The sequence below is a fragment of the Acanthopagrus latus genome, chromosome 21, assembly GCF_904848185.1.
Source record: "Acanthopagrus latus isolate v.2019 chromosome 21, fAcaLat1.1, whole genome shotgun sequence".
Classification (NCBI taxonomy): Eukaryota; Metazoa; Chordata; class Actinopteri; order Spariformes; family Sparidae; genus Acanthopagrus; species Acanthopagrus latus.
Genome location: NC_051059.1, coordinates 18,889,747 through 18,916,261, shown reverse-complemented (window position 1 = coordinate 18,916,261; position 26,515 = coordinate 18,889,747). Strand labels below are relative to the sequence as shown.

Sequence of the window (26,515 nt, the reverse complement as noted above, 5' to 3'; positions counted from 1 at the left end):
CGGGTGTGTGCTTGTTTAAACGCTTGAGATTCCTGCTGATAAGCAATCTGATAAGTGAATTATGCCCCACAGCCTGTGTGTCGACATGAGTTAGGGACCACACCGCCGCGTGCCAGCGTTTGCCGCTCCGAGCCGTCGTTTCTCATTCTCTTATAATCTCAGCTGTTACATCCACTTCATTTGAGTGTGCATCACACGAGACACGAGTAATTCCAAAGGCGCCATCTGAAAAAAGAATCAAGCTCCTGACACTCCACCTACAGCATCCGTATTTGACTTCGTGCAGCTTCATTTACATTTCTGCCACTGCCTTTTATTCGCAGAATCTCGTCAACAAATTCAGCTCCGCCATCAATGACGAAAAGTCCAGAGTCAGCCAGCTGGAAGAGGACACGATCAATCTATCAGATGACATCAGCACCCTCAAAGACAAGGTAGAGTACCCGAGACAAGGCCTCAGCATTTGAAGAGAATATCAGCATGTAATAATGGGGGTGTAAATGTGCATTCTCCGTATGTATTCCTTTTTTAGGCAGATAAACGGGCTAGTGAGGCTGACAAAGCAGTGGAAGCTGTTGAAAAGACCCACAAGAAGGCTAAAGACCTGGACTTGGAGATTCGAGCCCTACTCAAGAAAATCCAAGGTGAAGCGAAACCTCAATTCAGCACCACAACACTGTCTTAAAGTCTCTTAACCTCTGACCTTACCCTTTGTTTGTGTGTATAAAAATGAGTCAGTGTATGATGTCACTGACTGTCGCAGCTGAAATACTTGTTTGACTGAAAGTTCGTTGTCGTGTGATTGAAGATCTGCTGAAACAACTGAACGATGCAGACGGCAGCGGTATCAAGGTGCCCACCGAAAACATGGAATCGCTGCTCAAAGATGCTGAGCGCATGGTGCAGGAGATGGAGGACAGGAACTTCACCCCTCAGAAGACGGCTGCTGAGAAAGAAAGAGACGAGGCCAAGAAACGTAAGATGCTTCAGTGAATTCCTCCAAAGCCTGATCATCCCCGATGTTGATTGGAGAAAAAAGTTACCGGTCAATAACATTTCTATTCACCTGTTCCATTCTATTCTATCTTCTAGTGCTTGACTACATCAAGGCCAATGTGAGTAAGCAGTGTGACCAGAATGAGGCTGCGGCAGAGAGGATCCGGGGCCTTCTGGAGGGTTTCGAGGACAAGCTGAAGGACCTGGAAGAGGCTCTGAAAAACGCGACAAACTTGGTGAAAAAGGCCAACAACCAGAATGGACTCAATGCTCAGACGCTGGAAAATCTGCAGGTACCAGCTCTCAAACAGTTACTGATTCATGAGCAACAATGTGGGCTTGTCGGTTAATGGTTAGTGAGGAAAGAAATGGTGACGAGGGTCATATGTGCACATTAGATTTTACTGTGGGTTTATATAAACGAGGTAAACAGCGTCCTGTGATCTTAATTGACTCGTTTGCCTCTTACAGAAAGATATCAAAAAACTGACAGAGGAGCGGTCGAGAGTCGAGGACCAAATAGCCATGGCAGAGGATGAGCTGCGGAAGACAGAGGACTTGGTGAATATGCTCACCAACAGCAAAATGGTACGCGTGACAAACTGCCACCTGCATGTTCTTGACCTCAAATTATTCTCTGTACAAGCATGAGCCCAAGCATTTTTACACACATAACATATCATAAGCGGCATCATCTCTGGTCCCGCACCAGAGATGAGGCGGATCCTGACATGCCGTCTACTCAGATAACGATCAGGTTTTTTTTTTGTTGCTGATCGTGCCCTGAGGTAAGGTAAATGGCATTTCCTGCTTCTATAGGTGAATTTGATATACCTGCCCTTCTCCGCTATAGGAATACGAAAAGCTGGCAGCACAGCTGGATGGTGCCAAGACTGACTTGACCAAGAAGGTGAATGAGATTTCCAAGGCAGCAGCTCAGGAGAACATTGTGGAGGCTGCTGAGGAACACGCTAAGAACCTCAACAAGCTGGCAGAGGAACTTGAGAAGTAGGTCTTTTATGCACACAATCTCATTACAACCTGAGGTCCAATGTGATTGTTCAGTGCTACTCAAAACTTTTGTACAGATTTTGTCCATGTGTCTTGGGTTTTATTTTCTCTCCTTTTCGCGTATTGCAGCACTGTTAAGAACGCAAGTGGACGTCCTGAGGTGCGTAACGCCAAAGACGCTATCGATGCCTACAAGAACATCACAGACGTAATCAACGCTGCTGAGGCTGCAGCTAATGAGGCCAAAAAGGCAGCAGACAGTGCCTTGAACGTAAGCCCTGGACTCAATGCCAGCAACATGAAATACTCTATATGTATATGTGTATGTATATATATATATATATATATATATATATATATATATATATATATATATATATATATATATATATATATATATAGAAAGAAATGTGTTAACCAAGTAGTTTCTTCTTTTTTTAGAATGTAAAAAAACAGAAGCTGACAGAAAGAGCAAAAGACGTGAAAGAGACTAGTGAAGACCTGCTGCAGAATGCAAAGGATGCAGATAAAGACCTTCAAGGTAATTTGGCCCCACTGTTAAACTCATGTTTTCAAAATAATCCAAAAGCCCACTAAATCACTAATTCTTGATGCTCTTTGATAGCTGCTGGAAGAGACCTCACTGACCTGACGAAGCGCCTGAAGAACGCTGACAAGAAGAAGACAGCTCTTCAGAAAGACCTGCTCGACGTACAGAACCAATTAAATGACGTCAAGAGAGGTAGGACTGGTCCCTCATAGGATGAGCATGACGGTTCAGCTGTCTCTCAGTCGATTGCCGGAGTTCATATTTGTTTTTCTCCGTGTCAGATGACATCGCTAACATGATCGATGAGGCCAAGAGGAAGGCAGCTGCAGCCAATGGCACAGCCAGAGACACTATGGACAGGCTGAATGACATCAGAAGTGAACTCGACAAGATCAAAGTCACTCCTGGGGACTCCAGCCTGGGCGGTGTGTTGGATGATGTGGACCGGACAGGTGAGTTTTTGAACAAATGTCTTGAGGCGTATCAGGCTTGTTTTTTTTTTTTTTTTTGCAGAATAACCAATTACATTACCTTGTGCCCGCAGTGAAGAACTTGCTGAACACCATCCCATCTCTTAGCGATAAGATCTCAGAGGTGGAGAACCTCACCTCGCAGTTCCCCCCCGTCAGCAACATAACTGAGAACATCAAGAAGATCAAGGAGCTGATTGAACAGGCCCGTGATGCAGCGAACAGGGTGAGGTCCCGCTCTCTGAATACATCCACCCATGCATACCCTATTTGTCCTCTGTGTTTCTAATTTCATCCCCCCCCTCCAGATTGTGATCCCGATGAAATTCAAAGGCGATGGTTACGTGGAGCTGTTTGCGCCAAAGAATATGGAGGATCTGAAGGCCTACACGGCTTTATCACTGTCGCTGCAGCGACCTGAAGGCAGAGGAGACGGAAGACGCAGACGCAGACAGACCAGAGAAAAAGACGACATGTTCGTGTTGTACCTCGGCAACAGAGATGTAAGTGACTGCCTGTGTGCGTGTGAACGTTTTGATGAAAGTTTGTTATTGCGCACCAAATGAACAATCTGTGTCTCTGCAGCCCACTAAGAACTACGTTGGCATGGTCCTGAGGGAAAACGTGCTGTACGGTGTGTACAAGCTCAACGGAGTCGAGCACCAGATGAAAACTGGTTACATCACCAAGTCTCCGTCCGAGCCGGCCAAGTTCGACAGAGTGGATCTGTACAGGTAAGCTGAATTCAACATGAAGTCCATTCTCACTTCTCAATCTTCTGTCACTTTCTACATAACCCCATTTGTGAAGAGTGTGATCCGAAGAAAATGTGGATATTTTTTCCCCTGTCATGGTTTAGAATTTACCAGGATGCAAAGATGGTCCTCACCAAAGAAATCACCTCACCCACACCCGGTAAACCAATAGAGAGCGGCAAACAAGGAGAGGAGAGCAAGAACCTGCTGGACCTCAGTCCCAGTGACATTGTTTTCTACGTTGGAGGCTACCCTTCCAACTTCACCGTAAGCACCAAGGAAATAACGACAACAATGTTCTTGCCTCGTTATCTTTTTCGCTTTTCAATAATACGTCTGTTTTGCTTCTCCTCAGCCGCCAGATTCTCTCAACTTCCCAATGTACAAGGGCTGCATTGAGCTCTTCACGTTTAACGACAAAGTCGTCAGTCTCTATAATTTCAAAAAAGCGGAGAAAATCAATTTGGAGACGCCATGCAAGAGGTAGGTGCTGTCATGATTGGTGCTGAGAATAACTTATAGTCTAGACATTGTAAACATGCTGCCTTCCATGCTATTTTCAGGTTTTTTCCCCAACGTATTTGTCATTCCACTTTTTGATTAAAAAAAAAAAAAAATATCTCATCCCGGTTGTCTTCGTTAGCTGACCGAACACAGGCATTAAACTTTGCACTGGTCCTTTCTATGCAGAGTGCAGAAGCCTCCCTCTTTTGTGTGGACTGTTATGTTCCCATAGTGATTCGGGTGTTTCCTCACAAGATATGTCAGTCAGTGTGTTGTAGCTTTTTACTGGTGAGCTCTTTTTCCCTACGTCTTGTCCAGTGGAAGCCTGAGTGGGCCCCATCCCCTCAGTGATCCTGAATACGTGGGGACATTACAGTAAATCTCTGAAGTCAAACAGGCCGATCATCTTCTGACTTGTTACACAGTAAATGTGTTTTGAAATATAATTTTCTTCCTTTTCTTGCAGATATGTACCCCCAGTAGATTCCAGCTACTATGAAGGCACTGGATACGGCAAAGCGGTTATTGATAAGGAGGCTGCCTTCCTCCGCATCGGTATGGACATCAATGCTCGTTCAGAAAACGGGCTGCTCTTTTACATCGGAAGTGAGGTAAATGATCGTTCATGCGGTTACTTTATAAATGTTAAGTTTTTATGCAAGTACTTGTATATATGTACTGTTTTTCCTCATTCTAGAACACTTACTTGACCCTGACTATGGAGAAGGGCTTCCTCTTCCTACGCAGCACTTTGCTTGACACCCCAGTGAAAAGCGACACAAAACTATTCCCGGTAAGAAGCTGTTCTTGTTTTCTGCGATCACTCAGGCTCTTCCTGGTAAATTCTGTTGCTCAACAAGATAACATCTGTAAATATAGCCTAATTTCCTGCTCCTTCCTTCAGACAAGCGACTGGACAGAGATCCAAATCATTATCCTCTCCAAGGGAGAAATAACAGTCCTGTTTGCCAGAGACAAAGTGATCGGAGCCAAGTTTTCGTGGAGAAGCAGCGATTATAAGGAATTCTACATTGGCGGTATCCCGCAAGACTTGAGGGAGAGGTACGTGCTGTTGAATTTTCCTCTCGATCAGTGAGTGTGGTGTATCAGACGGTCAGCCTTCTCCCGCTTTATCAAGAATAACTTGAGTTTCTGTTCCTCCCTACAGAGTTAACATAACCATGCAGCCGTTCAAGGGATGCTTGAAGAATCTGAAGCTGAATAATAACTATGTACAATTCACTGAGCAAGTGGGCGTCAGCAGAGGATGTCCCATGGATGCCTTGGTAAGTTCACCTCGCATGTCGTAAAACTTCACTCAGGCTTATGTGTGTCAACTTAATAACTGATGCTTAACGTCCATGTCCTCGTCCAGGTTACCCGTAAAGTGGAGTTCAGCCTGGGAGGCTCCCTGTCATCCAACCTCAATGGCTTCAGTTTGGCAAACGAGTCAGTCACTGTGTCCATCGGGTTCAAGAGCACAGAGACTCAGGGTGTCATTCTGCAGGACAGTGAGCAGGTCAGTCCTCACGTTTACTTTGAAATATGATGTGGTAGTTGTGACTTTTGAGATCAGAGTTGTGCGAGAAAACATGTTGAACTAAAACCTGTTACTTTTTTTTTTTTTTTTTTTAACCGTTTTCCAGGCTAACGGGTTGAATCTCATGTTAGAAAATGGCTACGTGGTTCTGGGTTTCAACCGTGAGATCTGGAAATCAAACAAACAATATAGTGATGACCGGTGGCATTATTTGACTGTGACCAAAAGAGCTGGAAGGTAGGAAGGAGGCAATTGTTTTACATTCAAACATATGATAATCTGAAAACATTTAGTATGCAGGATTTGCTGGTAAACACACCAGTCAAAGGTGCAAAGACTTGACTTTTGAGTGACATTTCAGTCTATACATCTGAATCTGAAGCTGGTATACAGAACAATACAATGATGATTTTTTTTCCCAAACAGGATTGAGCTGCTTATTGATGATGAGGACAAGGGTCAGAAACAGAGCGGCGTCCCCACCATACCCGACACGGGCAGCTCCATGGTCCTGGGACATAACAAGTTCAAGGGCTGCGTGTCCAACTTCTACACAAGACGGTGAGATGTTCTCACTTTATGCTGCATAGCTGCATGATAGCATGTAATACACAGGGTTTTGTGATTTGTTATGAAGTCACATTATTGTTTGTTTGATTGTTTGTCTTATATCTGTGATTTGTGCTGTTTTGCAGGCCAGAGAATCTCTACAAAGCTGAGGACTTCAGCAGCTTCCAGGCTTCTGGAGATGTCTTCCTGGATGTGTGCACAGCTGACAGTCCTGTTCAACAGATGCTGGACCGCGTCTCTAAGAAGGTGAGTGTTTGTTTTACATGCGTGTACAAACTAATCCATATTATAAGTAAGGTGATGATGAAATAATTGAGTGTTGCTTTTAATTATTGTGACAGTGTTAGTTAGGTAATAATGAAACGAGGCTGTTATAAGGTTGTTAACATTTATCAACGTCATTATGTGTCATTAACAAACATAAGCGTCAATAATAGCATCATAACCATTTTATTGTTTTGATTTTAATGCATTTACAAGCACTTATGACTTGTAGTAAAGGTTAAGCAAATGCTAATGAATATCTTGTGATTGAACAGTTATTGTGTTTATGATGCTATTATTAACACATAGTCTTAGTAACACATAATAATGTTAATAAGCATCTTATAAGGGCTAAGTTACCTATTTATTACCACATATTAGAAGGCTCTTAATGTAAAGTGTTACCAATAAGTGAAACTTAGCTCTGTTTTCTTGAATTAAGTGATTTATTGATTAAAGTATGACTGTCAACACTGTGAATGTAGTGAGTTGAAGATTGAGTCTGCCTTGTTTCCAGAGATGAAGAAGAAGGAGCCCTAAGACCTGCCGATGCTGACGAGAGTCTTAATACTGACATGACAAAAACTGCACCACAAAGCTGTTGCTCTCTTACAAGCTCATTCATCTGCAGTGTACTTGAATAAAAACAAGTTGCATGAACATTCCCAATCATCATAAGAATTATTAAATGTATTGTATCTCTGTCTATGCTATTTAAAAAAGAATCCACTCATTACAAACACAAACTTGTGAATAACAAGCTTGAAATCAACTCATGTCTCTTTTCTTTCTTTGAACCACCTTCTAACAGTCATCCACAAGCACGTGTCCTCTAACTCACCATCGTCAGACCTAATGATAACACTCACATGCCTGATTGTGATGATGCTATGAATGTTTAACTGTTGACTTGCTAAACATCACAGCTGATCAGTGTCGCACAAAGATCGCAAAGGTCACAGCAAAAAGATACGAAGATAAAAATTAAAGTCACCCATATGAATAGTACTTGAGTAAAAGTCTTGAAGTATCTGATATTGAATGTATGTTAGCATCAAAATACAAGTAAAAGTCAAGTTAGACACATATTTACATGTAAATATGTATATACTGTCTTGTCTTCTATAGGTTGACTCATTGTCGACCTAGGTGATCATCGGATCCAGTAAATAAAATAGATTAATACACGATACGCCACTTTGGTGTTATTGGCATCGGCATTATTGACCTGGCCAATTATCGGATCTGATGTTCAGCATTTCTCTGATTATCAGAATCAGAGGTTTTTTTCCACTTCCGATTGCAGATAAAACAAATGAATTTGAAAGATGTGCTGCTTTAACTCAGCAGTCTGCGGGGTAACTGCCAGCTACAATATTTGCCAACAAAATGCTATAAAGTTGAAATATAAAGTAGCACAAAATGGAAATACTCAAGTAAAGTCCAATGGAAACAACAAACACTAAACGCTAAAGTACAAGTGCTTAAAAAATTAGTGAGTGCACAGAACTTACATTACTGCAGTTAATATTCAATAAACGCAGCAGGGTATATGACACATTAGAGTTTCTCAGTATTGTCTGTCCATATTTATAGTTTAATCTACCTGTAATGAGAAAGAGGGATACAAATTATATATATTTCAAACTTATTTAATCATTTTTTAATTAAAACACATGATAATAAATGGGAACCCCTTGTGGCTCATGTGGGCCAGTGAAGCCCTGTGATATTTTGTAATACGAGGTTACGGATACAGACATGTCTTGACTTAACGAACACATTAAGACTGTCAGTCTTCCATCTGTTTTCTTTAATGATTTATCTTGCCAGTAAAAAAAATTGGAAGCATTTCCTGAGCACACCATGTTCAGACACATTTAAATTATGTGTTCTCGCACGTGTGGTTACATCATTTCTTCAGATCGCTGTGGTCCATCATGATTTAGTAAGCTCTGTTGGAACTGAAAGAGGCCGGGTCGTTACCACAATCTATCCTCCAATAACCCCAGACTCACAGTAGATTATTAGGAATATTAATAATAATGAATGCTCAGCTGCTGCACGGGTTCACACGAGTGCAATAATCAGTCCACACTACAGAACACCATCACAAGACGTGCTGGAAAGTTCAAGTGTGATTCATAGGGCTCTCATGTTGCATCACGTAATATCTGTGTGTCATGAGACAGCCGTCCAGTTCTTTGTGTTTTCCGTTAGTGCTGCATGAGCCCTTTCAAACAGGTTTTTGGTCTGTTTACATATCTATAATCGCAGCGCTTTTCTCACAAGTCCATCCCTGTTGTCCCTGAGTGTGCGCCAAACTGAATCACCTCACAGAGCAAGTAATTTCCTGCACGCAGTACCGAACAAACTGAAAAGCTGAAATCAAACGCACCTCTGAACAGACAGGTTTGTGTTATTTCTTCAGCACAACAAAATTAAATGATCTGATGTATTGTTTTGCAGCTGTAATCAAACAATCAATGCTGCCCCACCAGTTAACACTGATTCCAGAAATATGAGTGAAGAAATCAGAACTACCAGGTTATATGTGGCTATTTATCTAAGCTACTAAATGTTGGTTAACTCTGTTGTGTTTCTGTTCTGCGTAACAGCATTAAATAAGTAAATCATGAACATCAAGTGGAATTAACCAGCACATCTTCTCATCTGTAGGTTCAGCTTTGATCTAAAAATCTTTCCCTTCCTTGTCTCTTGTGGAGCCTCAGTTAAATACAGTATATCATAAAGGAGACATATTATGCTTTTTCATTTTGTTTCTTCCTTTCAGAGTATTTTATCTGTTTTTGTGCGTGAAAAAGTTAAAAAGGTCAAGGTCGTGAAACGCCTTGTCAGTAGTCCCGCCGATAATTCTGTGACTTTGTGACATCACACTATGTCACAAGAGTGATACATTTGCATAATTTGTGGCTAGTTTGGCACATAAGACATGATTAAGCACAGGGCACTGGGTCAAGCCTGTGTGATCTGACCAATAAGAGCCGATTACGTATGAGGGGGGGTCTTAAAGAGACAGGAGCTAAAACAGCATTTCAGACAGATGGGGGGACACGTCGTACTCAGTGTGAGAAAACTGATGTGTTAACCCTAACGCTAACCTATTCGAGTAGTACATGTGCAGCAGGAAGTATGCATATATGTCTCCTTTAATGATTTTGTTCTAACCACTAAACATTGTTGTACCCTCATGCGACAGAGTGGAACCACTTTGGAGACACCAAGCGGCTTTAAGACCTTTTTTTTTTTTTTTGCCTTACCTTGAGTCTGTTTGTGTTTGTTTTAGGATGCTGTGATGCAGCCAATAAATGAGAGCGTATCAGCGTGTCCATTGCCCGCCCTGGTTCAAAATTCTTATCGCATGGGCGGCCCTGTGAGCAGCCTCAGCTACAGCCTGCCACTACAGGTCCTGCAGCCCAGGTGAGCAGCCCGTCTCACCTCACCGCAATATTTAACAATGCATGCACAAACATTAAAACTTACAGTTGGGGATTTCAGCATGAAAAGTGTGCCTGGCTGAATCCATTGTCCCGAAAACAAGGCTGCAGTTACAGCCAGAGCAAAACCACACAATCATTAAAGATGGCGTCGTTCTTCCCCGTCCCCAGGCCCCACTTCTCTCTGGATGTCAGGACTCGAGCTGCTGAGGGTCTGCTGTTCTTTGCTACTACCAGAGGAGGGCGCTCTCACCTCGCTTTATACATATCGAAAGGCAGGATCAGGCTGTCTGTGGGCAGACAGAAGGAGATCTTCAACAGGGAGAAGTACAATGATGGAAAGTGGCACTCGGTCAGTGGACTTGATGAAATCACTCAACCCACGTTAACTAACAAAGCAAAATATTATTATTCATCTGCCTGGTGGCTTTGTTGTCGTAGGTCATATTCAGTTTGGAGAAGAAGAAATTCCGACTGGTTGTGGATGGGATCAGAGCCCAGGATGGTCAGCTGACAAATGCTGAGTTGACAGCCATGCAGCAGTTTGTGTCACCTGTGTACCTGGGCAGTGCTCCAGAGCCCTTTCACAAGGAGCTGAAGGTAAAAGAAATCAAAGTAGTCAATGGACAGTTCACACAAACGATTAATTCACCGATTGTAAAGTCTGTAATCATGTTTTTGTTTTTTTGTTTGTTTTTCCTTAAACTTTTAGTCTAAGGCTCTTCCAAAGCAAAGCGTGTCCGGCTGTATCCGCAATTTCAAAATGAATGGAGCACCGATGTTAAATCCAGCCACAAACCAAGGCGCCGGGCCCTGCTTCGAGGGACAGACACAAAGAGGGGCCTATTTCTCAGGGAATGGAGCACATGTCATTATCAGTGAGTACAATCTCATAACTCTGCAGAAGCATTTTCTAAGAATATAATGGTCTCAGTTTGCCTCCGAAGAAACAAAATCCTTATGAATAGAAACATTAGGGGGTATACACTGATCCAAACATTGTGCTAGAATAGACATGGGCATGATTCAGGTTTCCTTTCTTTTTCCCCCAAACAAAGGCAAATATGTCCAAAAAGAAGGATGTAAGAAGGTGAATTTAATAACTTTTAATTTCTCACAAATAATGTGTTAATTTCAGTAATGACTGATTTTACTGGTCTAGTGATTTCTTATTCATACTCTAGGGAATAACAATGTCTTTCTGTGGAATATATATAATATTTGAGTGGACCTCAGAGTTACATTCTTGAAAAAGAAAAGCAAAACCGTTGATATTAGAAGCAGTTTTGAAGATATTTCCTTGAAAAAACTGGTAATGTCTTAAAAGAATTACAAATAACATAAATCCATTCAACCAAATTAAATATACATGTATTTTAAATAGTTAACTGTACATATTAACATATATATGTTGTATCTTCTCTATGCCACAAATTTCCCAAATCTGCAGTGCGCTGGCTAAAGCACTCTCTAAGCTACGAGCTAGATATTAATTGGGACTAATTAATTAAAAAAACAGTCTCTCCATTTTCTCTATAATTAGTACCAAAAAGGAAAGTCCTTTCAAGGACACGTCCAGGAAATTAGTTACATGTCAGTTCCTTCTAAGAATCTAAGAGACATGTAAGAAAGAGTCTACTTGATATGTTAATTTCATGGCTGACTCCTAATTATTTGGCACAGTTGGTCTGAAGTTGAATATTTATAACAAGATAATATCTGTTTTCTGTTTTTCAGATGACTCCTTTGTTGTGGGCTCCAGCTTTGAGCTTCTGTTCAGCATCCGACCACGAAGTCCGACCGGGCTTCTGCTTCATGTCGGTGATTCCAGCAGGAGCCGGTATGGACCCGCGATGGGCCAATATCTCAGCGTCTACATGCTCAGCGGAGAGGTGAGGCCCGGCTCGGTTGTTCTTCCTGCCCAGACTGGACTGGAAAAACACATCTTTTTATCATTCTTCTCAGTCAGCTGCTCCTTGAACGCTGTACTGCATGTTTTCTATTTTAATGTTTTGAAGACAGATCCTAAAATTTAATGCGGAGAGAAAAGTTGTGTGTAAAGTGTGTTCCCTGCGCACTCGATTAAAAAGTGCTGTGTCCGGCTCCTTTTTACAGGTGGTGGCACAAGTGAACAATGGAAATGGAGATTTCATGGTGTCGGTAAAGCCGAAAGCTTCTTTATGTGATGGAATGTTTCATAAGATTTCAGGTAAAATGCACAAAGATCACTTCATGAAAGACAAAAGACTTGATTCAAACACTAATGTGAATGATTTAAACCACTGTCTGTTTGTCTTCTAGTAATTAAGAGGAAAAATGTGGTGCAGCTTCATGTGGACACAGTAGACAACTACAAGATTGGACCACCATCCCCTTCTACAACTTTGACCAAAGACCCCTTGTATGTGGGTGGCATTCCTGGTGAGTGTTAATCTAGTAATCTGAGAGTTAATCTACTTTGTTAAATTTTGGTTACATTTACTCGAGAGATTTAAAAAATACCACAACAAAGTAACACGTGGTAAAGTACTTTGAGGAAAAACTCATGTTGCATGTATAACAGATATAGTCACACAAATAAATGTCGTGTAGGCTTTTAGACTAATCTCCAAACTATGGTGGTTTTAAACTCAAACCATTTATAAAATGTAAATAACTTAAAGATTAAATAGTGTAAAATACATCATGAAATGATTCTAAAAGCTTGAAATTCAGGAGCTCTATATGTTTCTTTGTCACAAACTTAGGGGAAAAGTTTAAAAACTGAAATAATTGAAATGCCTCGCATGATAATTAAAGGGACAGTTCACCCTAAAATCAAATATAAACATTCCTCCTTCTGAGTCGTAGTGCTATTTATCCATCTGGATTGTTTTGGTGTTAGTTTCCAATAATTTTTTTTTTGCAATATCAATCGCTGACCCGTTCACCCCCGTCTACCTTTCTCTTACAGAGGTGTTGATGCAACAGATGCTCCCCGTCACATCGTCCTTCGTGGGATGCATCCAGGACCTGAGGATCAACAGCGACCCGATCTCTTTCGACAGGCTGCCTGCTGTGTTCGGTCCGGTCAACCTCAGAGAGTGTCCCGGCTGAGCGTCTCGCCGCATCACCAGTTGAACAATCCTTGGGACCACGTCCACCACCAATCATGTGCAATCTGTTACCATGACAGAGAATGTGTTTGTTTGTGTGCTAGAATGTGTACATCACGGAATGAGGAGTGGGTTTCAGTGCGAAAGTGTGTGTGTGTGTGTGTGTGTGTGTGTGTGTGTGTGTGTGTGTGTTTGTGAGTCTGTGTGTGAAATAGATGTATGAGCAGCAGCTAACAGGCTCATAATATTTGCTGCTCAGTTATAAATTTCTGTATTTATTTTCCGGATAAAATCATGTATCAAAATGTATATTCTGCCAGATGTTTTACAGTCCGACGTGTTGGTCCATTCATCTTCTGTCGACAATCAAACGCTACTGAGTACGCTTGTGATTGGTCAGGGCTTCCGTGTGAGCGACGCAGCACTTTAAGAAAACAAATGACACCTTTTGTGAATGGTGCTTTTAATGGAGATCAACATTATAAGTTAATTATGTTTGTTTTTCTGTCTGTTGGACTGAAAGTTTCAAGCTAGAATAATCATGTTTACACCCACGGTGCTCGCTTTAGTGACATTTAAGGGGTTTCCTGGCTACTTTTTTTAACCATATCCACATGTCAGCATGTAGAAGTCTGGATTGTAACTGGTTTAATGATAGATGTGGAGTCTTCACGCAGGCCATGCAATCACATGGTTTTCCCACTTTTTTTCTTTTAATCGCTGTTGTTCTGAATCCATTTTCTATGTTGCATTCCTTTTTTTTTCATGCACGAGGACGTCTGTGTGGCTTTTCAACTGTGCAGAAAACAACATGGGGAGAATTGTCCATGAGTTGAAAACTAATTTAGAGGCTGCAAGTCTCACAAGTCTGGTCAGTCATGTTTTGGGACCATTCAGCCCACATTTCTGTAAAAAAAAAGGAATGACAAAATGTATTTGATGTATTGAAAATTCCCCAGAACGTGTTTACTTACCTGCAGTTGTGGAAACGTGTGAAAAAAAAATATGCATGATGATTGGTGATGCATTCCTGTCTCGCGACCACTGATTTATAAAAGACATTTTGTAATCTGTTCAATTCATGTTCTTTATAAATACTTCTTAGTGCCATGAGTGCAGCTTGTGATCCTGGTAACAACTCACATTATTATGATTTATGTATCAAGATGTGCATCTTCTCAGACGATGCTCAGAAATCACACCAAACAAAATCTCTCCTCTCTCTTTTGTCAGCACACCCTTTATGGCTCAGAGGGAGTCATAATATTATCACAAGGATAAGATCAAGGTAGTTACAAAGTCATATTCTGATTATTGTTTCTGGGAATATTTAGGATTTTCTTGAGTAATTGATCAGTTGTTTGGTCTTTAATATAATCACTGTTTCCCAAGTCCTCAAATATCTTGTTTTGTCCACAACATAAAATGATATTCGTGTGCTACATTCTATATCGAGTAGGAAAGAAGTCAGAATATTCTCAGATTTAAGAAGCTGGAATCAGAGAAGGTTTTTTTTTTTTCCCAAGAAATTAATCACACAGCTTTTCAAAATTGATGCCGATACTCAGTTAGCCATTGCAGCTCTACTAAAACACACATCTCCTTTTTTCTAAACGGATGGTGATATTTTTTTGGAATGACTATATTTAAATATGTTTTAAGATGGAACCAAATTTAGGATTGTGGAAGGGAAATTCCACTATAGTAGTCAAGAAGAGTTAAACCATCATGCAGGGAGAAAAGATGTACAACAACAACAACAACAACAAAAAACCCAACTGTTTAATACATTTTTCTGCTAACTACCTGTTTGAAAACTATTTTTATTAAGTTAAAAATCTCTTAGGGGTGATTTGGAGTCTACTGTGAAGGAGTAATATAAACTTGCTGGCTCCTTTGGTCCCTTCTTGGTCAGCTGCCTCCTGCCTGCAGCTCTCTGCACTCTTCATGGCTATCTGTCAGAAACAACCACGCCCACTCTGATGCTGCCTTCAGGGACCTTGTGAATTCATGAGTGAAAGTTGCAAAGGTCTTGCGGACAGGCGCTGCACCAAATTCATGACATTCAGGTAGGCTACTGAGAGACATTCCGATAGCTGTACAGAAAAAAAGATTGGATTATAATTGATTGATTGCATTGAATTGAATTGATTGTCACAAATGTAGATAGCTGTTAAAAAATATATTTGGTAAAAGCTATCGAAATAGAGATTAAAGATGAAGGAAAGTGCACAGCGGCCTTTGCCATGATAAAAAGATACATTCCTTTGGTAAGTCATATTCATGAGTCAGTATGATAATTGTAGTTATTAAGTATTTATTTCACAATAAATATTCATTTTCTCATAATTTCAACTTTTTAAAATCTCTCATGATTCCTGCTTTTCAGATTTTGTGATTATCATTTTTTTGTAATTATTTTTTTCTCATTAACACTTTTATCTTGTAACAATGACTTTTTCAATAATCTGTTTATTACCTTTATCTCATACTTTAGATTTTTTTTTATCTCTTAATTTCGATTTTTCATCCAATATTTTTGACTTTTTCTCTCATAATCACTTTTATCTTGTGATGAATAGATCTCAATAGATCTCTTGCATCTATCTTGAGCTAGCGGAAGTGGGCTTCTGCAGAGTCGTGAATTCCGACAGTACTTGAAGGCAGCACATTTCCTGTCTGCGCAGGAGCACTCGATCCAGCGGTCAGGCGGCAGAATACGGAACCGCCGGATGAACGACTAGCGTAAACACTCATGTTGTTGTTAGCGGTTAGCGTCTCCACCTGTCCGCTCACTAGTCTCCTCATGTAACGACGAGAACATGACTGTGTTTGCTCCAGAAACAACCCGCGCCACCGGCTGAGGCTACTCTGTCTGTAAGTAAACTAACGACACACACAGCAGCTCCCCCTCCCTCCTCCTCCTTTCGGCTCCTCCGGTATCGGGTATCAGAATGGCGGACCCGACAGAACCAGCCCCGGGGCTGAGCAGCGTGGAGGATGAGAAGACGGAGCGCATCAACGACGCAGAGCTGGCACTGAAGGGAATCAACATGCTCCTCAACAATGGATTCAAGGAGAGCGACGAGCTCTTCAGGACATACAGGTAACGTCACATCACTGTCTGTTTGATTTTAGACACAATAAGCGATGTTTGAGCGTCTGTCCGGACGTTTTAGCCGATGTGAAATTGACAAAACCTCTCCGAAGGGGGGCTGTCAAACGTGATGACAAGCGCGGCAGATGTCTCCAAACTACAGTGGTCACCCAGCATGAGTAGACGCCATGAAGACACCAGTTCCCCCATCGGTGCTCCTCTGTGCTTTTTTAGTTTTGCGAAACAAAACCTCAACATCCCTGTCACGCTTTTGCACGGCAGCACCATATGATCAGGTCACAAGCGGGGCGAATCGTGTTTGAATACCCCGAGCAAATATCCACACCCAGGACGAGACTTGTGATGCTCAGACAAACAGTCAAATGACTTTGTTTGATGTAGTGATAATGGAGGCCACCGTCAGTGGAGATGCGTGCAACAGTGTTCTTCAGGGCAGAAATGAGTGTTCCTGTCGTGTCAGCTGTATGTGTTAGATGTGTTGTGCTGCCATAATGTAAAGATCAAGCCTACAAATCATCCTCCAGCCTGTTCATTCCCATCCTGGGGGGGGTGGGACCCCTGAGATGAGCAGCTGCCAGTCAATCAATAGGATAGGAAAACTGAATTAATTATTTACGCCATGCTCTTTAATATTTTCCCACATCTGATTCCACTATTTGTTTTTTTTTCTGCATATGTCTTACTGGATATTTGTTTTACCTTGGAAGTTCTGTTCAGATGCCCGGTGCGGTTGACCTCATTATAAGCAAGCTGTGATGGCTCGCAAGTGAAAATGGGCTGTGAACCTCTGCTCCGACCACAGTCCACTCACTGGTCGCAGGGTTTTTGAGCGGTCCACGCTGTGATCTTATTATAAGGACCAGTTAACTCTACGCAAGGGTTCGCTTTCAACTAGAGTGCAGATGCCACAGAAGGGCAGCCCACCCCCATGTGTCCTGTCCCCCGGTGAAAACTTAAATGTCACCTCTTCCACTAATTGCATTGAACACTTGGCGTCCTCCTGCTTTGATTGCCTCAGAAACAAAGATGGAGGGAAGTGAAAGATGCATACACAGCGGCAGCCAACGCTAGCTGGTGGCTTGTTTTTAAAGGGGTGATATGGAGGAACTTTTTAGAAAACGAAAGATGAAGAAGCGCTGACTCTCCAGCTGGCTTGCAAACAATGTGGATGGTACTTGTAGGTAGTCTGACAAAAAATCTGAAGCACTCTAATGTAGTTGAAAAACCTTTTATTAAATGATTGGATACACCTGCGGCATCCATTACGCCCCCGATGATAACTCTTTGAGGTGAAGCATTTTAATATTTACATTCCACATTGAGTCCTCAGCCCTGGATCATCCTGTCTCACAGAACCAACGTTTGTTTACAGTGGCATCGTGCACCAGCTTACATACAAGTTCAGGGTCTTTTTTTCATGCTGCCATTTCAAAGTGAATACTTCTTATTCATGTTAAACACACGATTGCGGCTTCTCAATGATAACAACACTTTCACTGACATTTGGTTTAGAGACTGTCGGGCCTCAAATTAAAGAAAATGACAACCTGAGTTTATATAAATCTAGCAGTTGCTCCGAGATGTTGGTGTCCAGTAGACATCAGATGAACTGGTGAACTCTGACTGATGCCCCACTTCGTTCCTGCACCTCTCCTGCATTTCCTCCTCCCTTGCTGTATCCTTGTCGTCAATGTCCCGGAGAGCCCATGTAAATCAACTAGGCACTGCTTTGTCTGACGTCAAACTGGCCTCTGTTAATCTCGGAGGATGTGTTCAGTTGCGGTCCAGCTAAAGTCACTGGGAGGCTGCAATCCAGGCGCCACTCCCTGCCACCATTCCCCCGCTGGGTCACCCCTCTTCCAGGACTAACAAGCTCACAGCAGCTACGCTTTATGATAAGTTCACACCACAGGATTTTGCTGAGGTGTTTTTTTTTTTTGCTTGCTGACAAAAAGTCCCAGATCTTGTGAAGTAACGATTGGTAGAGTATGTGTGAAGGAGCCGGTCGGCGCCTGCTGGATATCTAGCAGGCTGATGCCTTGGTCACACTACATGGCTTTCAAAGTTGTCAAGTAGCTGTGCTGTTCACACTGCTTTTCTTTGGTTTGAACACTTCAGGACTGATCGGTGACGGGGGGGGGGGGCACACATTACAAGATCACACAGAATGAAGCGTTCCAAGCAGTCAGTATTGATTATGCAGTGGAGGTAAAAAAAGGAGAAAAGAGAAAGACAGCGGGTTAGATGATGGATTAGGATGAGTGAGTAGCCAGATTAATTTGCACAAACAAAAGCATATAATTGCCTGCTCGTATTGTGACTCAACAAATACTGAAAAGTCCTTTCAGCATAACAAGGTGCCCCAAAAAAATCTACATAAAGCCGCTCAGGTCGGGCTTTAGTGTGCAATGGGAATGTGTAAACGTAAATGTCTAAGGTATAATAGCAGTTAGCGGTTAATCTGGTGATTTGTTTTGAGCATGTAATTGACAGGTGTCCCATTTTCGTACATACAGCAGTGTATTAGGCAGTGTGAACACGTTAAAACAACCACATTCCTTTTGACTCAAGTAGCTTCTTTTGTTCCGACAGTCATCTTGTGCCTCACCTTGTCCACGTCTCCACAGTGAATGCTGCAAGAAACAGGCATAACGCATTTTTGTCACTTCACTCCACCCATGACCTGCTTTAATGCCTCTAGATATGTCGCCTGTTCACTCAGCAGGTCTCTCAGTCTGACATGTCACCTGTTTTTTTATCTTCTGTTTCAGAAACCACAGTCCTCTGATGAGTTTCGGTGCCAGTTTTGTCAGTTTTCTGGTGAGTCCAGAGGCAACCTGTTTTCACACGACTCTGCAGTTTCACTCATACACACAAGTGCTGACGACAGTTACTGTAAATGTCCCTTTAAAAACCACGTCTGTTGCATAATATAGGTTCATGGAATTTCCCTGCTGGGAACAAACAATTAAAAGCAAGTTCAGCAGCCGTCATCATACCACAAGCTCCCTGTCAGAGGGTGAAATAAACATTTTTTAGGACAAATGTAACTTTTTTAGCAACAACTTAGCTGTCTCCTTCTGACTGCTACATGGTGTCAGTGGATGTGATCACCACCTGTTGCTGTTGAGATCTAAAATGTCATTCAACATTTCTTTATTTAAGCTGATCTACTTGCACCTTACCTTTACTGTTATTCTGTTAATCTCAAAACTCAGGACTTGTTGTCGACCCATCAGTGGCAAAGGGAGCAAATGAAGAATGACGTATACGCAAAGGGTTACAATACAACCAGAGAGTGATGAGAGCTTTCACCATTTTCATTAACAATATCTATATTTATTATGTGTTTGTACTTTGTTTCATGTCTTATTTTGTACCTGTTTGTGCATCTTGTTGTTTTCACCTTAAGTGTAGTCTGTTTGTTCTCTTCACTCCCACTGAATGTTGCATCATTTATTCCTTCTGTTTTTTGCACCAGAGTAACACAGTTCTGTTCCTCCATGTACTGCTCTGTACTGTTCATCTTATCTTGTTAAAAGGGGTTAAAAAAAAAAGCTGTTTGAGTTGACTAGGGCTACCAGTGCCCCAGACCTCAGCAACTCTCATTAAAATCCTAAAAATTAAGAAATAAAGCAAACGTTAGTGCAGGCAAAGTAACAGATGCCTCATCTTGATGGATGATTCTTTCCCTTCGTAATGTATCACTTAGTGCAACAGGAGTTGGAGCCTGGAGTGTGCAAACGGAATACATATGGACTTCTACAGTGTCTCATTAGAAAGTAATTCAGGTCTATTATAACTTGATTAATTAAATAAGAAAAGAAATGATGAAAAGAATGCTAAAAGTTAAGTATCTTTGCCATTTAACCATGCGACTTCCTTTTGTGACTGCAATCCACCTGCAATGCAGTTCTGAGTTCCCTCACCAGATGGCTTAACACCCGTTCACACCCGGGCACACCTAGCCCCTGCAATCCACGTGAAGGCCGGTTAAGTTCACGTTCAGTTCCTAACGACTCTGTAAGGACACTCCCACACAGAGTTTAAAAGCCTGCGAACTCCCCTCCAGTTAGTTAGACCTGAAAAAGCCTCTAAGATGAGAGGCAAAACGAGAAACTGTAACGAGTCCAGTTGCCTACGATACAGCACTTAGAACGCTATGTCCTTATTCTGTTAAGTAATAAATGTATAATTGAGTTTTTAAGTCAGTAAAATTGAATTTACTTACTTGTTTCTGCCAGCCGTTTTTGACCTCACAGCACATTTGTCCACTGCTCTAACAATTCTAGCTGTAAACATTTCTTTGTGGCTTCATGTTGTTTTTAGCAGTTTAAAAAAAGAAGGTCGTGGCAAACTGATCTCAAATAAAACACTCCTACACATTGTGTGTTTGTATGAACGCTGAAAAGTATGAAGACAGTTCAGCACAGTTTTCCTGTTTTCTGTCCAGGGTTTAATCCAGGATTAGACTTTCTGCTTAACTTTGAAGACATTTAGATCACATCTCTGCATTTAATTTGGAGTAGATTTCAACTGTCTACCATGTTGCAGAATGCCATGATGACGTTTGAAGAGGAGAAAATGCAGATGGCCTTCGAGGACCTCAAAGCTACAGAGAGACTGTGTGAGAGTGAAAACACTGGGGTCATTGAAACCATCAAAAACAAGATCAAGAGGAGTGTGAGTACCTTCTTTCACACATAATTTCATTGATGATAACTCAATGAGGTGTGTACAGTATATAGAACAAATGCATCAGCCTGTAAAGGAGCGTTTTATATTGGACCATAATGTCCAGGTTTGTTAGCCTGCCAACATGTTTTCGCACCAGTCTGTAAGTGTGAGTTGTTTGTGTGGGCAGATGGACTCTCAGAGGTCGGGGGTGGCTGCAGTGGATCGACTCCAGCGGCAGATCATTATTGCAGACTGCCAGGTTTACCTTGCAGTGCTGTCTTTCATCAAACAGGAGCTGTCATGTAAGGGAACCTTTTAGTAATTGTTGGTTAAATATGAAGATTGCTCATTAATCACTGTGAATTTCATCAGCCTCAACTTCAATCTCCCGACAGCCTACATCAAAGGAGGCTGGATCCTCCGCAAAGCCTGGAAGATGTACAACAAGTGCTACAGCGACATCACACACCTGCAGGAGGGCAGCAGAAGAAGGGCGTCAGAACAGCAAGCGACAGCGTCTCATTCTCTGTCCTCCTCGTCCGACCTCTCCCACCACAGCCGCTCCTCTTCTCCCGGACCGAGCCCGTCTCAGAGACTGGACGGCGTCAACCAGGAGGCTCTGGATCGGCTGAAAGGTTCTGTCAGCTTCGGCTACGGCCTCTTCCACCTCTGTATCTCGATGGTGCCGCCGCACCTGCTGAAGATCGTCAACCTGCTGGGCTTCCCTGGCGACCGGCTTCAAGGCCTGTCAGCGCTCACGTACGCCAGTGAAAGTAAGGACATGAAGGCCCCCTTAGCTACGTGAGTATGTGAGTGAGTACGTTTGTGTATCTGTATTCTGGCTGTAACATGAACATTCCTTTGTTAACATTAGGAGAAAGAAATGCATTTCTTAATGAGACGTCTTTTTCTTTTTTTGGTGGCCACCATGAATGATGTCATAAGTACAAATTACTGATCCCTGATTACCAGTAAATTCATTGTCCATCTGTCTTTTTGTTTTTTTTGGTATATAGAATTTTAAAAATGTACCAAAATCAGCCAAATACATACCAGCAATTAAGTTAAAAGTCACTGCAAATAGTTCCTTTTTTGCAGCAGATGATGCCATCATAACAGTTAAAAGAAGACTTCCTTTTTTGCTGTACATTGTCCTCATTGTAGTGCTTCCCTTACAGCTTGGCCCTCTTGTGGTACCACACAGTAGTACAGCCCTTCTTCGCACTGGACGGCACAGACACACAGGCAGGCCTGACTGAAGCCAAATCCATTCTCCAGCAAAGGGAGGCTACCTATCCAAACTCCTCCCTCTTCATGTTTTTCAAAGGCAGAGTTCAACGCCTTGAGGTAAATGCATGTTAAGACCAGATCTTATTATCTATGTAGCTTATTCTCCTGACTTAGGAGAGTTTAACCTGTAACTCACACCACAAAGTTGCCCTCTCTAGTGCCAGATCAGTAGTGCCTTGACGTCCTTCCGAGATGCCTTAGATCTGGCCTCTGACCAGAGGGAGATTCAGCACGTGTGTTTATATGAAATAGGTACTATTTTACCTCTCACATTTCAAACGGCTCTGCTCATTGCTAGTCTGCATCATAATTTTTGTAATTTTTGGATGTTTTAGGTTGGTGCAGCATGATCGAACTGAACTACAGAGAAGCCTACAAAGCTTTTGAGCGACTCAAGACGGAATCTCGCTGGTCCCAGTGCTACTACGCCTATTTAACTGGAGGTGGTGACCCCACACATTTGTAAGGCTTTGAAGGCATTTCTGGCAAGTTGTGGTATCGGCTCCTAATCCATAGTATGTATTGTCATGTAGTGTGCCAAGGAGCCACAGGTGACCTGGAGGGAGCTGTGTCTGTATTCAAGGATGTTCAAAAACTTTTCAAACGCAAGAATAATCAGATAGAGTTGTTCTCCATGAAGAGGGTGAGTGTTTGTACAACAGCTGATTTTCTCATGCAAGGTTTTGATGCAAAATATTATGAGTGAAGTGTGTATGCACACTTTTTTTTTATATCAGGCTGAGAAGCTGAGGACTACCAGTCTATCCAAAGAACTCTGCATCCTGTCCGTGATCGAGATTCTTTATCTGTGGAAAGCTCTGGCCAACTGCTCCACCGCGAAGCTGCAGACAATGACACAAGGTACTCGAATGTGAAATGTTTATATCACCAAACTACTCTTCTGTGTGTTGTTTAGCGGTGTTATTTCGCAAAGCTTCAACTTTCTCCTCCTTTCCTTCTAGTCCTGCAGGGGATTGATGATGCGTCATGCGCAGGACTGAGAAACCTGCTCCTTGGTGCCATTAACAAATGTCTTCATAATACCAAAGATGCCATTCAGGTACTCCGGTGTCCAATTGGAATGTATAATGTTCGGGAATATGAGTCTCACAAAAATACACTGCCTGAAACTATGTACTCATCACACAAGAGTCAATACTGTGGTGATAAGAGCTTGACTGAATTTATCTGGTGTGTCGCCCCTCGTTATTTGACAGTATTTCCATCTGGCTGCGAGGGATGAGGTGGGTCGCCTGAGCAACTCTTACGTGCAGCCCTATTCCTGCTATGAGCTGGGTTGTGTGCTGCTGAACTCCCCAGAGGCAAGTTGTTTGTTTTTTTTTTGTGTATATATGTGTGTGTGTGTGATAAAGAGAAGAGAGGGAGAGAGACTGTATTGTGTGAGGTGGTGGAGAAGTCACACTGTCTAATAAATATTTTATTCTGCCTGTTTTTACAGTCTGTAGGGAAGGGCCGCATGCTAATGCTTCAGGCCAAGGTACAGTAGGTTTCTTTATGTGATATACATCTTCACTTAAGTTCACCCAGATATGACAATTCAGTCATTATCTACCCAACTACATGCTGATGGAAAGTCAGGTGAAGTTTCGTACTCGCACAGGAACATTTCTGGAGCTACACAGCAAAACAGCATCTTCCTGAACGACTGAAGCAGATGGAGAAATAGTAGAAAGAAAACATGAAATGGCTCCATACAGCTCATCCGGAGTATTCAAACACTCCAGAAATCAGAGAGAGAGAGAGAGAGAGAGAGAGAGAGACCCCCCGCAGGCTAGGACTTGAACCCGGGGCTGCTGCAGCGAGGACAAGGCCTCTGTAAATGGGACACCCACTCTACCCACTGAGCTAAATGCTGCCCCATTTTTACACAAAAATGACAGAATTTTCATTTTTGGGTGAACTTATCCTTTAATGCTCTCAAATGACGTGTGCTTTTTTTCTTTAGCTGATTTACTGTATAAACTCTATACTGTATAAAGTAATTGGTAGCATGCTTTATATATTGGTTTTGGACTTATTAAATGTATCTCATCTTATTTGTGCGTTATTTCTGCTAGTGTTTGATCATGGTCTTATAGCAGAAGTTGGAATGTGCACACTTTGATGGATCAATACACTCACTGCCTGATCAGGTCAGAGCATACCCAATAATGGAGCGGGTAGCCAGCAGCTTGATTCTCCTCAGTCAGTCAACTGAGTGCAGTTCACTGTGGGTTGGCTGGTCACTGAACTGGAGAACGGAGGGCGGGGGGGGGATTGATGGTTTCACTCCAGCTGGAGAAATTGTGGATGTAGACTGGGTTTGTATGCTAAAAAACTGGCTCCATACCCAAAGAGAGGCTCGGATCCAAATAGAAAACTCCAGGTTAACAAGGGGAAACGCTCATTTGCAGCAACAAGCATAGGTGACATTCACATACTCCTTAAAACAAGAAGAGCAGCTGACTGAAGCCATGCCAGGTTCCTGTACGTATCCTCTACGTGCGCTCTGTTGGTTTAGGTGCGGTGTCTGACTTCAGCAAGAGGTCATGACAGAGACGAGCAGCTCTCACCTCATGAACACTGAACTCATTTTTTTGATTTTATTAAAAATTAATTGCCTGGCTACACCCTGTTCCATATGTGGTGAAGGCGGTTCCAGATGGTTGTGTTAGTAAAAGTACAGTGAATGGGGTCTGCATTGCCTGAGGTGCACCGGGTGCTGCCTCACCCACCTGAATTTGCCTCGGAGACGTCTGGCGCAGTGCTATTGACTTTGTTAGTGGATGCACAGCCGACATTGACGGGAGCACAGATCTCTGGCTCTCTGCTGTTGCTGTGACGGCTGACTCTGCATGCCTGAGCAGATGCAGCAGCGTCTGACAGGAGCACAGGAGGAGCCGGGCAGCAGGCTCTCCCTTTCTCTAATGGGTGTGCTGCTGCACGATTGGGCAGCGAGGGCATTGATCGGTCCGAGTGTGCTGACTGCATAGCTTGTTGGAGGGCAGAGTGCAAACAAAATAAAACTTTATTTTATTAACTCCTCTTTCATGGATTATGCAGGAGGACTACGCAGGCTATGACTTTGAGAACAGGCTCCATGTTCGGATTCATTCGGCTCTCGCCTCGATGAGGACTGACGTCCAGCCTTGACTTTATCTGCACCTCAGAAAGAAATGGAAATCGTTTCTTTAAGGCAGCCACAACACCACTCTGGGCACTTCTGTTTTATTTGTTTTAATTTATTTTCAAATTCTGAGCCAATTCATCATTTTAAAATGTATGCAGTATACTGTATATTGAAATGTTTTATGGGAGAACAGTTACAAGAGGGTTTTGCTTTCTATCTCTAATCACGATAAATTAAACACATCTTGCTTTATTGTTTACATGGTTATGGCATTTTAATGAGATGGAAATCTATTAATTAATTTGAAAAAAAAAAAAGAAAAACCATCAGTCATATTGCTTCCACAGAGGGTCAGTTTTTCCTCTGATATGGAGACGGGTCAAGTAGAGTAATGGCACATATCACATTAACTGACAAAGCAATTAATATGAATGATTCAGCCATTGATCTAAAGAAGCTGATGTTCTTACCACCTCTGATTTGGTTGTTGACTTTGCTAATCAATTGTTTTTGTTAGTGTTGCCCCTTTTTTAAGCAGAATTGTTTTTATCAGTGTAAAATATGTCTTGAACACGAGTTTTAATAGATGTGCCAACATGAAGTTGTGCCACTATTGACCGTAAACTGGTTCTCCTTTATATTGTTTGTTTTAAGATAATAAAATGAATATTGTTTACTTGACTCACTTGACTTGATTAAAGTTATTATATTGGAGTTAGACACCAGTGTGCACATGATTAATACTTATGAGGGATGCACATTTTAAGCACTTTAACAATGGATTATCAGTTTATCACTAATAATATACAAAATATTTAGTATTATGTATAAAGTTAAACAAATGTAACACCAAGTCTTTTGAATTATACTAATTTACACAAAATAATGACTTCATTGTAATCAAATAGACCCAATAAAATCTGACACAAACTGAGACAACTAAAATGTATTTATCAGCAAGTGTGGAACTTCTTTATGTGATTTTATACAACAAATAGCTCTTCTTGATTTATTTGTGTCTGTATTTGTCAGTTGATGCATTTGTAATCAGTTTAATTTTTAATGGCAAATAATTAACATCTCTAAT

At 41.9% G+C, this 26,515-nt stretch overlaps 2 protein-coding genes across 4 annotated transcripts in view; both read left to right on the top strand.

The window, feature by feature from the left end:
* The window catches only part of LOC119011453 (laminin subunit alpha-3-like), a 59,094-nt gene extending 44,768 nt beyond the window's left edge, over positions 1-14,326 (top strand). For 2 of the 3 annotated variants that reach the window (XM_037084590.1, XM_037084591.1), the window contains exons 47-77: positions 324-434; positions 533-644; positions 809-976; positions 1,093-1,289; positions 1,468-1,584; positions 1,850-2,004; positions 2,137-2,278; positions 2,449-2,548; positions 2,633-2,749; positions 2,839-3,009; positions 3,102-3,253; positions 3,336-3,530; positions 3,613-3,761; positions 3,887-4,049; positions 4,138-4,265; positions 4,753-4,897; positions 4,984-5,079; positions 5,191-5,348; positions 5,455-5,572; positions 5,662-5,805; positions 5,933-6,063; positions 6,253-6,387; positions 6,522-6,642; positions 9,968-10,101; positions 10,290-10,470; positions 10,560-10,718; positions 10,831-10,996; positions 11,856-12,010; positions 12,234-12,327; positions 12,420-12,539; positions 13,072-14,326. In XM_037084590.1, the coding sequence (XP_036940485.1) occupies positions 324-434; positions 533-644; positions 809-976; positions 1,093-1,289; positions 1,468-1,584; positions 1,850-2,004; positions 2,137-2,278; positions 2,449-2,548; positions 2,633-2,749; positions 2,839-3,009; positions 3,102-3,253; positions 3,336-3,530; positions 3,613-3,761; positions 3,887-4,049; positions 4,138-4,265; positions 4,753-4,897; positions 4,984-5,079; positions 5,191-5,348; positions 5,455-5,572; positions 5,662-5,805; positions 5,933-6,063; positions 6,253-6,387; positions 6,522-6,642; positions 9,968-10,101; positions 10,290-10,470; positions 10,560-10,718; positions 10,831-10,996; positions 11,856-12,010; positions 12,234-12,327; positions 12,420-12,539; positions 13,072-13,214 (4,377 nt within the window). In that variant the 3' untranslated portion in view covers positions 13,215-14,326. Of the gene's footprint in view, positions 1-323; positions 435-532; positions 645-808; positions 977-1,092; positions 1,290-1,467; positions 1,585-1,849; positions 2,005-2,136; positions 2,279-2,448; positions 2,549-2,632; positions 2,750-2,838; positions 3,010-3,101; positions 3,254-3,335; positions 3,531-3,612; positions 3,762-3,886; positions 4,050-4,137; positions 4,266-4,752; positions 4,898-4,983; positions 5,080-5,190; positions 5,349-5,454; positions 5,573-5,661; positions 5,806-5,932; positions 6,064-6,252; positions 6,388-6,521; positions 6,643-7,177; positions 7,433-9,967; positions 10,102-10,289; positions 10,471-10,559; positions 10,719-10,830; positions 10,997-11,855; positions 12,011-12,233; positions 12,328-12,419; positions 12,540-13,071 lie in introns of those variants that run through there. The other variant, XM_037084592.1, reaches the window with a different exon arrangement.
* Positions 14,327-15,875: 1,549 nt separating this feature from the next.
* On the top strand, positions 15,876-26,109 carry LOC119011568 (tetratricopeptide repeat protein 39C-like). The gene is made up of 14 exons (XM_037084797.1): positions 15,876-16,319; positions 19,103-19,151; positions 20,886-21,014; positions 21,196-21,310; positions 21,404-21,809; positions 22,187-22,355; positions 22,457-22,550; positions 22,634-22,741; positions 22,832-22,941; positions 23,036-23,159; positions 23,261-23,358; positions 23,516-23,620; positions 23,758-23,796; positions 25,362-26,109. Exons 1-14 carry the CDS (start codon positions 16,168-16,170, stop codon positions 25,449-25,451), a joined length of 1,788 nt encoding a protein of 595 aa, XP_036940692.1. The 5' UTR covers positions 15,876-16,167; the 3' UTR covers positions 25,452-26,109.
* The last annotated feature ends 406 nt before the right edge of the window (positions 26,110-26,515 follow it).

Bases quoted from the DNA above. Each gene is read 5' to 3' on its own strand.
- LOC119011568 (XM_037084797.1), top strand. From the start codon at position 16,168: ATGGCGGACCCGACAGAACCAGCCCCGGGGCTGAGCAGCGTGGAGGAT. The intron at 23,160-23,260 runs GTACTCGAATGT...CTTTCCTTCTAG, and splicing joins GCTGCAGACAATGACACAAG to TCCTGCAGGGGATTGATGAT. The intron at 23,621-23,757 runs GCAAGTTGTTTG...CTGTTTTTACAG, and splicing joins TGCTGCTGAACTCCCCAGAG to TCTGTAGGGAAGGGCCGCAT.